The sequence below is a fragment of the Sinocyclocheilus anshuiensis genome, unplaced genomic scaffold (genome assembly GCF_001515605.1).
Source record: "Sinocyclocheilus anshuiensis isolate Anshui unplaced genomic scaffold, SAMN03320099.WGS_v1.1 scaffold1746, whole genome shotgun sequence".
Classification (NCBI taxonomy): domain Eukaryota; kingdom Metazoa; phylum Chordata; class Actinopteri; order Cypriniformes; family Cyprinidae; genus Sinocyclocheilus; species Sinocyclocheilus anshuiensis.
Window position 1 is genome coordinate 1516794 of NW_015545562.1, and position 14192 is coordinate 1530985.

The following is a 14192-nucleotide window of genomic DNA, read 5'->3' on the forward strand; positions in this document are numbered from 1 at the left end:
TGAGAGAACGGCCGAGCATGGTGTACTCTGCATCAGTTTTTTTTTCCGGCTCCATCCTGTGTTGATTTAAAAATGAATGTTGAAAGTTGGGTTTCACATGGTTTTATTAAGAGAACAACTTTTGGACAACAGGAGTCTAGTTTTTGAAATTGCCCCCAGCTGATTCTGTTCCAGTCTACAAAATGTTCAAACTTGTGTGTTGGGGTCGGGTGTTTTCCACCGCATGTGATGCAGGGATGGAGGAATAACCTTTCTGTTCAATTCATCAATGTTTTCAAGGTGGTTGATTTCTATCTTGAAAACAACATGAATAACAAAACAATATATTTTTTTCTCCATCAATTTCATGGTTTGGAAACTATTGTTGCAGTGCCTGGCAGTGTCAGTACATATATTATCTGTTCTCTTTCGCTGTCTTCCCTGTGGGAGTTCTGAGTCAGCATTATAATCGTTTGTGAATGTTGGAGATGATGATGATGATCATCATATTCCCTTTTCTTTGTTTGTTTGTGCACTGCACACATTTCGAAGTCATATCATGAACACTTTTACTCTTCAGTCACAGGCATTGCTTTATAGGCAAAAGCCTAGTGAAAAAAACAAATGAAGAAAAGAAAGCCAAAAAGTACAAAAGTTACAATTCTCACCCCAAATGGACACAAAAAGAGAATTTTTGTCTAGTTCATAGTGACATACAACAACATACAACTTGTGCATTTTATTCCAAGTCTTTTGAAGTCATACTATAGTTTTAATTTTGCCGAAATGTCTGAAAAGATATTTATTTACTCATAATCTTTCTCTCCAGTGAGCCGTTAACTCAAGAACCACTGATCAATGAGTCTTGAGAACCAAATCAGTGAACGATTCGTTGTTTTAAGATGGTTCTTTTTATTAATGACCTGCTTTATCTGGCTCATGAATTGGACCGAATAATTCATATCGAATCAGAGTTCAATTCATTTCTCGATTTATATTTGGTTTAATTTTTTCTAGCAAAGTATTCATCTTAAACTGTCAGTAATGGGGGAAAGTGATTTTGGCTGGAATCTCAAAGCTTCGCAACCACAACCTCATCAGGAATTTACCCTTGAGTCCACATGTTGCCTTAATCAGTATTTTAAATGGTGTTTGGAAAGTCAGGCACAGTACCAGACATATCCAATGGGAATTCACCTAACGAAAAGCCTTCTGTGAGAATGGAAAATGACATTTCTGACATATTGGAAACTTAGTATATATATAGGATGGAAAAGATTGTATTTTAATATGTGATGACGTGTACAGCTCAGCAGTCCAGTGTCATTTTTAGTGCTTGCAGTGAAATACAGTGAGATGATTGCTGTAACCCATCATCTATGATGATTTCTGCAGCACTGCTGAGGTTTTCTTTAAGCACCTGTGAAAATACACATTTTGTGAGATATTGAAACTTTATCCCATACCATTGACTGTTCAGTGGTGCATTAGAGATAGATGGGTAAGATTTTGGTTTCAGGAACACGTCAGAAAGACTCTGACTGTAAATCACCGGTTTTGAGATCATCATTGTGGGTGTGGGGCTGAAGCGCTCGTCAGGAATGATTGACTGTAGGATGCGTAAATGTATTCACCAGTAAGGGCTGGAAAAGTGCTTTACATTGACCTACCGTGATGCTCTCCAGCCTATAAAGCTTTTATCAGTGCTGGAGCGAATCGCACAAGTCTGCTGTAAAAGTTACTTTCCTGCCGTCCATTTGCTGTGCATGTATGTGAAGTATAGAAAGTTGTCCTTATAGAAGATAGACCATAGAACATCTGTAGTGAGTGTAAACCATCATACTTTTAATGGTTCCTTACAAAATACTCATAGCTTGTGTTTGACGAGCGCTTTTATGAGTCTGTCAGAACATGGGGAATGAATTCACGGCCTGACCTTCACTTCCAGAGATAAAGGGTGATGGGGGCATCCCACTGTGTCAGTAAAACCAAAGCTAGATCTGTATTGTTCACGTATTTAAGTACCAGTAGATTTTGGCGAGTAAATGTGTTATTGCCTGTCAGCACTTGTATGATACAGCAGTGTTTTTAAAATGTTCCTTTTAATGGATTTTTTTAATCTATACTTTCTCTTCTGCGTTATCTTGTTATTTTTTTAATCAAAATATTGACGTTTTTATCTGTTTGAGATTTCTAAATTATACAGCAAATTTTGTTGCTTTTAAAAGTTTTATGATCCCCAAATTCATGGAAAACCTGGAAATAGCCAGGAAAAAATGTAGTTTAAAATTGTGATCTCAAGGCCTGGAAAAATCATAGAAATTAGTAAAATGTTCAAACATTTGCGGTTGGTGAGAGATATATATATATATATATATTTAATGTTCACAAAGGTTGTATTTATTTAATAAAAAATGCAGTCAACCAGTCATATTGTTAAATATTATTAATATTTAAAATAACTGTCTTTTAATATATTTTAAAATGTGATTTATTCCTGCTATGGCAAAGATGAATTTTCAGCAGCCTTTACTTCAGTCTTCAGTGTCACATGATCCTTCAGAAATCATTCTAATATGCTGATTTGATACTTAAGTAATATTTCTTATAATTATCAATGTTGAAAACAGTTGCTGCTTAATATTTTTGCGGGAACTGTGATAATTTGTTTCTTGATTCTTTGATGAATAGAAAGTTCCAAAGGGCAGGATTTATTTGAAATAGAAATCTTTCAAAATTTCTTACCATTATAAATTACTTTACTGCCAAGTTTGATCAGTTTAATACAGTCTTGCTGAATAAAAGTATTAAATTAAAAAACTTAGTGACCTCAAACTTTTGAATGGTAGTGTACCTTTCCTTAAAGGAATAGTTCACCCAAAAATGAAAATTTTATGTTTATCTGCTTACCCCCAGGGCATCCAAGATGTAGGTGACTTTGTTTCTTCAGTAGAACACAAACGAAGATTTTTAACTCAAACCGTTGCAGTCTTGTCAGTCTTATAATGGAAGTGAATGGGAATCACGGCTTTGAGAGTAAAAAAAAACAAAACAAACAAAACCAAATTAAACCCTGCGGCTCGTGACGATACATTGATGTGTAAAGACATGAAACGATCGGTCTGTGCAAGAAACTGAACAGTATTTATATAGTTTTTTACCTCTGATGCACTGCAATGTCTGAACTGTCCTGAGTGCGTCCTCGACAGCCGGCGCGTAACGCGTCTTCTTCTTGCTTTACGGCGGATCGCAGACTTTTAAGTGCATTCCCGCCACCTATCTCTCAAATGGACCATTGACACTATCTACAATCTCAATTAGGAGTGTCAGTGGTCCTTTTGAGAGATAGGTGGCGGTAATGCACTTGCGCTGGACAATGTATCGTCACGAGCAGCAGGGTATAATTTGGTTTTGTTTGTGTATGTTTTTTTTTACTCTCAAAGCCGTGATTCCCATTCACTTCCATTATAAGACTGACAGACTGCAACGGTTTGAGTTAAAAATCTTCGTTTGTGTTCTACTGAAGAAACAAAGTCACCTACATCTTGGATGCCCTGGGGGTAAGCAGATAAACATAAAATTTTCATTTTTGGGTGAACTATCCTTTTAACCCCGTTTTCTTTCATGTGGGAGTCATCATCTGTTGTGTTTACTGCTATGTGAAGATAAAGGCCAGCGTGTGACTGACCTTGGTGTGAAAGGAGCCCCTAAAATGCCTCTTAACCTCCACAGGCCACCCGGCATATCACCTGCATTTCTTTAACCATTACTTTCACAGAGCTGAGCACCGAGTGCTGTTTTATATGATTATATTTTCTGTGCTAATACAGTGACTTTTCTGTCTCACTGCAGAGAGCATCATTAAAGACAAAGAGTTTGAGGTGATGATGCAGATCGACTGTGAGGTCATGGACACCAGGATACTCCACATCAAGTCGTCTACTATTCCACCCATCTTGCGGGCCAATCAGACAGACACAGACTCTTTCTATCACGCGGCCCCCAACAACAACCAGCCTGCGGCCCCCGTCGGTGTCCTCATGGGTTCTTCTTAGTCTCAGCTTTCTATCTTATCAATCTTGTTTTGTTGTGAATTACCCGTTTTTTTCACCATCATCTATTTTGTTACATAATAAGCATTTTGTGTTAATTTTTGTGCCTCTTCTTATTCGAGTGGCCAACCAGGATCTTGGTAAACAAATCACCAAGATATTCAACATTAGTCGAGAATTCCTCTTGAAGGCACCTCTTCCAAATGCATCTAGTAAGCCATTCAATACATATTACAGTCTTATTAAGTCAGTAGACTGGAATATGTATTGAATGGCTACACTTTTTGCAAAGTGACTTCAAGCATGTTCTACCAGCTGAACTACGGGAGCATTCATTATCCAAATCTCCCAAACCAAAGTGCGATCTGGCTCGATTATTGAACACTTTTCTGCTGTATGTGGTAGCTGTCAGGGAGTTGTTTTTGTTTTTTTGTGTGTACTGTGCGTTTTGTTTATAAAATTAATTCAAATGAATATTTATTAAGGTTTAATATTTGTACCAAGCTTGTTTGGTACACATTTAATGGTCATATTCAGCGACATATTCTTCAACACCACTATCCTCAAACAAACTGCATTGCCAGTGAGTTTTGTTTTGCTTTGCTTTTTAATTTTTGTGTGACATTGCTATTGAATAGAAAAGCAGGAAGATGGATTATTTAAACTTTTGAGTCAGTGTAATTGACTTTCCATTTGATGGATCTGATTCAGGACGGTGCTGTAAATATATATACAAAAATATATATATTTTAAAGTATTTAGATAATACTTCTGCTTTATACTTGGCCTTTGAAGGATAATCATTTTAGACTAATTCTAATTGGAATAGCAGTTTGGGGTTGGGGGTCTTATGCAACATCTGTCAGTTCATTTTAATGTATTTCATGCCTTCATGTTTTTCTTAGTGGCTTAATTGCACTTTAAATAAGGTGTGCTTGACATAAATACAGTTGTTAACAATACTGGCTGTTAATTTGAAGTTGTAGAAGAGACACTGATTATTAATGTTAATTTGTACCTCATCTGTCCTTGTTCACTGTGTATTTGTCTCTCTTATTCTAACGTATTTAGACGTGCACTTGTTTCTTGTCCTGTTTAGGATGCCGTAGTCGGTTACCATTCGAAAGCAATGTGATTATTAGCTTATAATAGCTTTCCAATCTGTCGTTGCTTTTCACAATTGACAAATTTGAATTTCACAGTTTATAAACTCAACTCAGGTGAAGCTTTGTTCTCAAAATGTGGATGATATATTAGTATTTAGTGAGAAAATTCCACATTTTGTCCTTAGCATTGCAGTAGAAATGTTTCATTTATTTTTCAACAAATCCCTTTTTCCTCTCTGGCAGCATTTTTATTTTCAATATATTTAATTTCTTCATTTTTGGAAAGATTTTTTGTTTGTTCATACAGTGATCGCAATGAAAGCTATTTTGTAACAATGCAAAGAAATAAACACTGGACTCAAGTTTGTGGGTGATTTGTGTGCATCTTTTGTTTTTAGGATGCAGACAGAGTCTTATGTCAGTCTGAATTTGCTCTCTGAAATTGAAGGTTTGTGTAAATGTGGGGGCTGAGGCGCTGTAAAGTGCTGATTATAGGTAATTTCAAAGACTGGGGTAAACAGTGTTTTAGGGATAAAATACGGTAGATGTGTTTTGTTTCTCCAGATTTAGCTCAGTGGATCAAGGGGTTTATAGTGTAGCACTTTGCTCTCATCTACAGTAAGTGACCAATAAGAATATCTGTGCTAAAAACACACTTTCACTTGACATCTTTACTATGAAAGGAAAACCAGAGCCAAATGTCTTATTTCAATTCATTTTATTGCAGCCATTTTCTGAGTCTGACAGAGATTTGAATTTCTTAAGTGCTAAAAGATTAAATGAAATTGCAATAAAATATGCATAAAAAGATTACATTGATAAAATGTATCAAACGTACTGATGAAAAAAACACTGAAAATGTGCACAAAACGCTGTCTACTCTTGTTTTACTGAAATTATACAATTGCAAATGTTTTTACAATTGCAAACTTTTATCACATGTGCAAGTGATAGTTTGTAAGAAAAAAAAAAGCTTTGAGATATGTTTATGAAAATACAAATTGTATTTTTTACATTCATCAATCCCATGTTTTAGCTTTTATATTACAGTATATACAATGTATTCTACTGGATTTAAGAATACAACGCCTCAAAACTCCTGCCAGCCTTATTAGAGGTATAGTTATAAACATAAAGAGGTTCATTTTCATAGTGCAAAAGCAAGCGACAATATCTAAAGAAGTGGGCATCAATGCAAACTGCAAAGCTCATATAGCTGCAGCGTTTGAGTGTACAGAAATTCTGTTAACGAAGTTGCTTTTCTTTGTTTTCACCCTAAATGCAACAATATGGGTCAGTTTTTACACTTTGAAAACATAATAGCATATTAAGAAGTACATTAAACTACATGAAGTTAAGAAAAGCTGAGTGAACTGATCCACAATCCACTTGAACACATTTACGGTTTCTTCTACTTTCTCCAAAGGACACACTTGCTCTGGTCTACAGTGGGTCTACATATGCAAACTGAATATTATACGTGACCTGATGTCCGTTATCCCAGGTGTACAACACCCTCTCTTTGGGGTTGTAATCGATCTGAGTGATGTAAGTATAGTTGTTGCTGAAAGGCAGGTGAGGGATCACCTGAGTGTTAGTGTGGGTGTCAAAGGCGTAGGACAAACTGGTGTCCTGCTGATTGTAGCTATCGGTCGCGTAAAGAACGCCGCATACGATGAAGCAATTGCCATAGCGATTGCGTCGAAGCCCGGTCCTCCATGTGGTTTCACGCTTCATGCTTAGATCATTGGGGTTCAGGCGGCTCAAGACGATCATTTCCTGCAAGAAGCCCTCGTCGTCCAGCGCTGGGTAGATCACCCAAAGTCCGCTTTCGTCGACGGCCAGATCCATGTCCGAGTTTCCTCTCCATCTCCACGTGGACATGTCGTCATTATCAAACACCGCATCGTGCAGCATGGTCCAGGCAGCCACGTAACGCAACCGCAGGTCGTACTTAATAATGTCTCGGGAGAATGCGCGGTTGTAATAGAAAGCACCCTTGTAGACCACATGGCCGGTGCCGATCCAATTATAAGGCAGCTTGTAGGAATTAGTGAAGCGACCTTGAATAAAAGTAAGAAAACAAAACCAGTAAAATTGCTTATTTATAATGTTTATCTGAAAAAAGAGCCATACCTTGTTTGAAGACATCCATGTTGCGGAATTCCAGAAGGTTGTTGCCATAATAATAGTTTGTGACATAGATCTTGTCATCTTGAGCCAGTGGATCCTTCATCCAAGCGCCCTCATTACGACCGTATGTATTGTGTGTGATGGGCTCTGAGATTGTGGCCAAAGTGTCCTTACACATTCCTTCAAACGAAACCCAGAATTATGTTGGTGTTTTATTCATTTTTGTGCCAAACCATGCAAACATTCTGAATTCAACAAAGGGATAGTTCACCCAAAAATGAAAATTCAGTCATTAATTACTCACCCTAATGTCGTTACAAACCCGTAAGACTTTGTTCATCTTCAGAACACAAATTAAGATATTTTTGATGAAATTTTGTGCGCAAAGAAAACAAAAATAGCAACTTTATTCAACAATTCTTCTCTTCCAAATCACATATTCCGTCATTATCGAGAGTACCAAGATGCATGCGCATTCTGTCCTCAGCACATAAACAAGACGCAGGGCATGCGTATTCTACGTTAGCAGCATCACGCGCGTGTTGTTTACATGCAGAGGTACCCCCGATAATGGCAGAAGATGAGATTTGGAAGAGAAGAATTGTTGAATAAAGTCGTTATTTTTGTTTTCTTTGCACACAAAAAGTATTCTCGTAGCTTCATAACATTATGGTTGAACCACTGATTTTATTATTGACTATTTTAACGATGTTCTTACTACCTTTCTGGGCCATAAAATGTTTTTACAGATAATGCTATCCACATCAGCCGGGAACATTTCAGTTGTGTTGCTGTCTATGGAGGGTCAGAAAGACTCTCGGATTTCTTCAAAAATATCTTAATTTGTGTTCCCGAAGATGAACAAAGGTCTTACGGGTTTGGAATGACATGAGGGTGAGTAAATAATGACTGAAAGATGGGGATCAGCTGAAGGTCAGCTGATGCGAGCTTGACTAACGTGACCTGTCAGAACTAACGCTACGCTTGATTTTTGGGTGAACTATCCCTTTAAGTGATGATGGAAAATATTTTGCTTTCATAAATTGGTACAGTTATATGAAGAAAAAATATATATTATTTTATTGTATTTATTAATATTTTTATTTTTTACTTTCATAATTGGTACAATTATTATTTTTTAATTATTTAGAAATATAACAAAATACAATTGTAATTCATAATAAATAAAATCAGTACTTCCAAAATAAGTTATTTTAACATTTATAATAAAATAATAACAAATAAACAATAATAACATAAAAAATAACAAGATAATTAAATAAAATAAATAATAACAAGAACATCGCAAAGCTATACCTGGCTTCTTTTGAGGTCCCTCTACCATGCTCTTTTCAACCACAGTTTTTACAGCTTTCATTCTTTCCATTTCCTCTTCTACCACTACCTCTTCCTCTTCATCCTCATCCCAGCTTATGCTATATTTACGTTTGCCGGGTTTGCTTGGGGTTGTAGTTGTTATTGTGGTAGTTTTTGTAGTGGTCATCGAAGACGGCACTGAGGTTAATGTCTGTTTAGGAGTCATCTTGGGTAAGTGGGTAACTGAGTCTCTCTTGCTTTCAATGGCATGAGGTGACGTCACAATGGTGGTAGCAGCTCTTGTGTGAGCAGTTGATCCCAATGAGCTTTCTGTGACTGTTAAAGAGTCCGAATGAGGAGTTGGTAATGGTGTTATTCTCCAAAATGTGCTTTGAGTTAAACTCTCCATTGAAAGCATTGAAGCATTTCTTTCATCTTTCAGATTTTCCTTGGTAACAATTCCATTTTCGGTCACAGAAGATACAGATGTTTTCTTTTCAACAGTCCTGTTGGTGGTGATCTCTGTCAGAGTTGGCTCCGCAGCCACCCCTTTAGCAGCAGCTGCTGTGACTGACTCATTCGTTTTAATGTGGCCCAGATTGGATGACCTGACCAGCATGTTTTGAGCTTGTCTTACAGATGGAGTTAAGGGCTCCATGTTGCTTGCCTCCTTTTTTTTGGCGATGGTTTGAGGTATAATATGTTCCTTGTGGATGGTGACCTTTAAATTATCCATCACAGCAGGTGTTGGTGTGGCTCTTTCATTTCCTGTAGAGTTGTCTGTGGTGGAACGACTGGTTTGAGTCTGAACGGATATTGGTTCAGTAGGCGTTTTAATCGGCAAGGCAGAGTCCAACAGTCCAGTAAATGGAGTTTGAAGGCCATCTCCCCCTTTTGAGACTTCACTCTTGGGTTTTGGGCGGATAGACCACGCCTTGATGACCGGCCTAAAGTGGCGAGCTTTGTGATGAAGGAGCTGCTCGTCGGCAAAGAGATCAATTGGGCTGTCACCACTGTGATTTTCATCTACTGAAATTAAGAACAAAAAAGGGCTTTCACAGCAATGCCATTGAAGAACCAATGTAGGTTCCCCAAAGAATCTTACTGTAAAGAACATTTTAATAATCTAAAGAACTTTTTTTCCAATAAAAAAGTTCTATGGATGTTAAAAGTTATTCATGGAACCACAGTTACCAATAAAGAACCTTCATTTTTAAGAGTGTTTTTCCAAACTTCAAATGTCTGAGATCTTTGAATGTAGATGGTGAAATCAAAGTTATACTTACAGTTCTCCTCTGTGTCTGGCTCATCTACTGGGTCAGATTTATAGTATGTGATCCCCCTAACAATTATTTTTGGTTGCTTCTCCCTTCCTTGGCGCTCTTGTTCTTGCAAAGCTGCAACGGCCTTGTTTAGATCTGATCTGCTGCTCTTCAGGAGATCTCCCACAAACTTTTCCTCATATTTACTCTGTTAAGTACATCAGAGGACACTGTGATACTGCAGCCTTTGAGATATTATGTAATAAAGAAAAAAAAAATTGAATTCTATCATCATTTACTTACCCTCACCATTGTTCCAAACCTGTAAGACCTGTCTTATTTTTCTGTCCCTTCATTGAAAGTCCAGGTAAACAAAACTTAGAAGATCCAAAATGGTCATAAAGGCAATGTATAATTAATCCATATGAATTGGTTTAATCCAAGTCTTGTGAAGAGATAAGATTGATTTATATGATGATGAATACGTTTCATTTAGGCTTTTTTCCCACATATAAACATACATACAATGCATCACATATGTGACCCCGGACCACAAAACCAGTCTTAAGTTGCTGGGGTATATTTGTAGCTATAGCCAAAAATACATTGTATGGGTCAAAATTATAGATTTTCCTTTTATGGCAAAAATCATTATATTTAGTTATTTTATACACACACACACACACACACATACACACACACAAAGAGAAACAAGTAAATAGAATAGAAAAAATAGAAAGCTGCTAGTTTTTTTTTGTTTTTATAAAAAAAGCTGAGAAATAGATAAAGTAGAATTAAAATATAATAGAAAGTGCTAGTGTTAGAGGGTCCAGTTGGATTAGTTAGAGTTATTAGGATATTAAGTAAAGATCATGTTCCATGAAGATATTTTGTAAATTTCCTACTGTAAATATATTAAAACTTAATTTTTAATTAGTAATATGCATTGCTAAGAACTTAATTTGGACAACTTTAAAGGCGATGTTCTCAATATTTAGATTTTTTTGCACCCTCAGATTCCAGATTTTCAAATAGTTGTATCTCGGCCAAATATTGTACTATCCTAACAAACCATACATCAATGGAAAGCTTATTTATTCAGCTTTCAGATGATGCATAAATCTCAATTTCGAAAAATTTCCAGGGTCACATATGGTATACACGGAAACTTGTGTGTCACACGATAAGAATCAACCTCATTGGGTGATCATGTACATTTGAGCTTCCGTGTTTACCATATGTGATGTGCTCTATGTACATATTTGTGTCAATTGTTTTAATGTAAAAAAAAAAGTCTAAAATCTGTTCATCATATAAATCAATCGTATCTCTTCACTAAACTTGGATTGAACTTCTTGATTCATATAGATTCGTTTTACGATCTATGTTTTGAGTACCTGGACTATCAGTGAAGGGACAGAAATGTTTGAGATTTCATTAAAATATCTTAATTTGTGTTATGAAGATTAATCAAAGTCTAATGGGTTTGGAATGACATCAGGGTGAGTAAATGCTGACAGAAATTAATTTTTTGGTGAACTATCCCTTTAACAGATCATGATATAGATCATCTGCTTTGGATCTCCAAGTCATTTGGCTCTTTTCATGCCAACTTATGTAAGAGTTGACAATGGGATAAATTAGTGAGAGTTTCAAGTCACAACATGAGGTCACTTTTGACTCTGAGACAGCGATCCTAAGTAAATAAATAAACGCTCGCAGCAGGTGGGCTATTTCACTTCATGGCTTAACATAATGTTTGGATTGTTCCAATGTTACGTATTAGACATGATACTTATGTAATGCAACATTTGTTTTAAATAGCACCTCCCACCTCTGTGTGCTGAAAAGCAGCTGCCTCGTCATTCTGCTTCCTCAGACTGGTCCTCTTCTCCTGCGGTTGTGGAGGCAGAGTTGTAGGTGAAGATGTGGGCGGCTGTGGATTTGGAGAGGTGCTCCTTGTGTTCGACTTCTCCTCGGTCTGGTTGTTTAAGACCATCTGTCAATAACAAATCGCATTAATAATATGTTTAGCATGTATAAGATAAGAAAACAAACAAAAACACCACTTACTTTTTCTATAGTGTCCATGCGATCAAGAAGCTTTGTGGTGACTGAGTGCAATTTCAATAGATCCATGCCATAGAAGGAACCCTCCAGCAATTCCAGTATAGTTGACAGCTGTAACGATGAAGTAAATTCCGTCATGGCAAGAGCTGGTTTTATTTAAGGGGTAGGAAATGTTATGCATTCATATCCTGCAATATTTTGAACTTATTCTGGTCTATGAGATCCAACTGCAGATGATCTGGTCACCTTGATATTATCTTTCCCAGCCTGTTGCAGCTTCTTCAACCGGAAGTCACCCTCACATGGGTTTAAAGCCGACGGAGGTGCAACGCATGCACATTTGCAGTGGGGTCCTGATGTGATGGTCTCCACCGTGTAGAAATCCTGAGGCGTCGCGTGACCATCCCGAATCCGCTGGCACGCGCTCGCGCTCAGAGGTCTGACAACACATTTACAGCCACAGTCAGAGCCTTCCGAAAGCGCTTTCACTTTGTCATAATCACCCAGCAGCTACAAAGAAAAGAGGCATTTTGCATTTTCCAGCCAGCCAGCTTTGTTGCATTGTTTGTATATTGATGTGCATTTTAATGTTCATTACAGTTTTTCAGTTACCAACGTTGTGAAGTCTATTATTTTGTTTCTGGTACATTTTTGAGTAACTTTCATTAATAACATTAACAAATTTAGTCTACTTACATTCAAACAGTATGCGAATTACACAGTTTTAAAAGGCTTTTTGAAAATCTTTTGGTAACACTTTATTTTAAGGTGCCCTTGTTACATGTACTTCCTATTATAATAACAACAATCAATTATGCATAATTGCATGCAAGTAACCCTAAGACAAACCCTAATCCTAACCATATAGTAAATACATGTAGCAAGTTAATTGATATTACTCAGTACTTAAATATATAATTACACTGTAACAAGGACACCTTAAAATAAAGAGCTACACTTTATTTCAAGGTGTCCTTGTTACAGTGTAATTATATATTTAAGTACTGAGTAATATTAATTAACAACATGTTTATTGGCCTATAGGATTAGGGTTTGGTTTAGGGTTATCGGATGCAATTATGCAGAATTCTGTGCTAATACCATAGTAATTACATGTAACGCGTAACAAGGACACCTTAAAATAAAGTGTTACCAAATAAAGTGTAACCAATGTTTTCCAACCGTGAGTAACAGAATTTTCTTAATCTTAAAGATTTTTTAAACAAAACACAATTTTACCATGTGCATGTGATATAAAATGGGCAATGAAGCGATAAATAATGTTAGTAATTATTATTATTATTTTGGGTAGGCTATCATAAGATACGATCGCTCCAGCAGTAGGCTTACTTTTGCTATGGTAACTTTCTCAGGAGCACGCAATGCCTGTTCGCGACCGTATGTTTATGCTCTGAAATGTTGTGCTTTTCTTTGAAAACTTCTTCTAGGCCTTTATTTGAATAATATATTTTTAAATCATATTTTATATGCTATTTGAATTTACTTCAGAAACGCATTATGTTAAGCATTATGCAAAGACTGTCAATAAGTTATTAATGAAAGTTATCATGAAGTGTTACTAATATTGTAGGTTATAAAGAAGCTGCACGGATATAATCGTATCGAGCGCCGGTGAAGAGATTCTTACCTGACTTAATATATTTTCTTGATTATCTCTTTCAACTTGCAAAGTGTCATTCTGTTCATTCGTGTTCTCCAGAAGTCGCTGGTGTGATTTCGGAGCGGCTGAAGTGAGAGCGAATGCCACGAGCCATAAAACGCACCAGATTCCCATCGCAGTCATCGTGCAAGGTGTGATATAATCCCGCCAAACGCCACTGTAGATTGTGTTTGCAGATCGGGCTTTTTCCTCTTCAAAAACGATAAACCGTCAAACAGATCTCCATTTGCACTGCCCTCCAGGTGAAATAACTGAAACGGGATGAGGTTTTGCAAAAGTCCACATGAGGGCAGGTGTCTGGTCCTCAGCGTGAAACTGGTTTGAGAAGAAGCAGGAGTGAAGTGACATTTAAACTGAAATGAGGGGGGCTGGATGGAGAGACGCACGGAGCACGCTGAACGTTGCGCGCACGCATCCACAGCCGCAAATGCTCACACTATAGCTAAAACGGCACTTCCCATTGACTTTTATTTCTAGTCATAACTATAGACTATAAACTTTTTTTTTTTTTGAGAAAGAAAGAGAATCAACATATGTGTCATAAGAAAAACTATTTATTTATAGTAAACTTTATTTTAAACTTTTTGTGAAC

At 36.8% G+C, this 14192-nt stretch overlaps 2 protein-coding genes across 2 annotated transcripts in view; one reads left to right on the forward strand and one right to left on the reverse strand.

Annotated features, from left to right (window-relative positions):
* Window positions 1-5381, forward strand: part of atf6 (activating transcription factor 6) — a 42174-nt gene extending 36793 nt beyond the window's left edge. The window contains exon 16 of the mRNA XM_016499402.1: window positions 3832-5381. Within this exon, the coding sequence (XP_016354888.1) occupies window positions 3832-4034 (203 nt within the window). The 3' untranslated portion in view covers window positions 4035-5381. The remainder of the gene's footprint in view (window positions 1-3831) is intronic.
* A 624-nt stretch (window positions 5382-6005) lies between these two features.
* olfml2ba (olfactomedin-like 2Ba) lies at window positions 6006-13946 on the reverse strand. The gene is made up of 8 exons (XM_016499404.1): window positions 13568-13946; window positions 12166-12429; window positions 11923-12030; window positions 11684-11848; window positions 9874-10057; window positions 8588-9616; window positions 7274-7450; window positions 6006-7200 (listed from the first exon to the last, which is right to left on the reverse strand). Exons 1-8 carry the CDS (start codon window positions 13721-13723, stop codon window positions 6581-6583), a joined length of 2703 nt encoding a protein of 900 aa, XP_016354890.1. The 5' UTR covers window positions 13724-13946; the 3' UTR covers window positions 6006-6580.
* Window positions 13947-14192: the final 246 nt, after the last annotated feature.

What these genes read in the sequence shown, in the direction of transcription:
- olfml2ba (XM_016499404.1), bottom strand. Translation starts at nt 13,723, where the DNA reads ATGACTGCGATGGGAATCTGGTGCGTTTTATGGCTCGTGGCATTCGCT. An exon ending in CTGGGAAAGATAATATCAAG is followed by an intron (nt 12,031 to 12,165) that starts GTGACCAGATCA and finishes TCATCGTTACAG; the next exon opens with CTGTCAACTATACTGGAATT. An exon ending in GCCAGACACAGAGGAGAACT is followed by an intron (nt 9,617 to 9,873) that starts GTAAGTATAACT and finishes TCTTAATTTCAG; the next exon opens with TAGATGAAAATCACAGTGGT.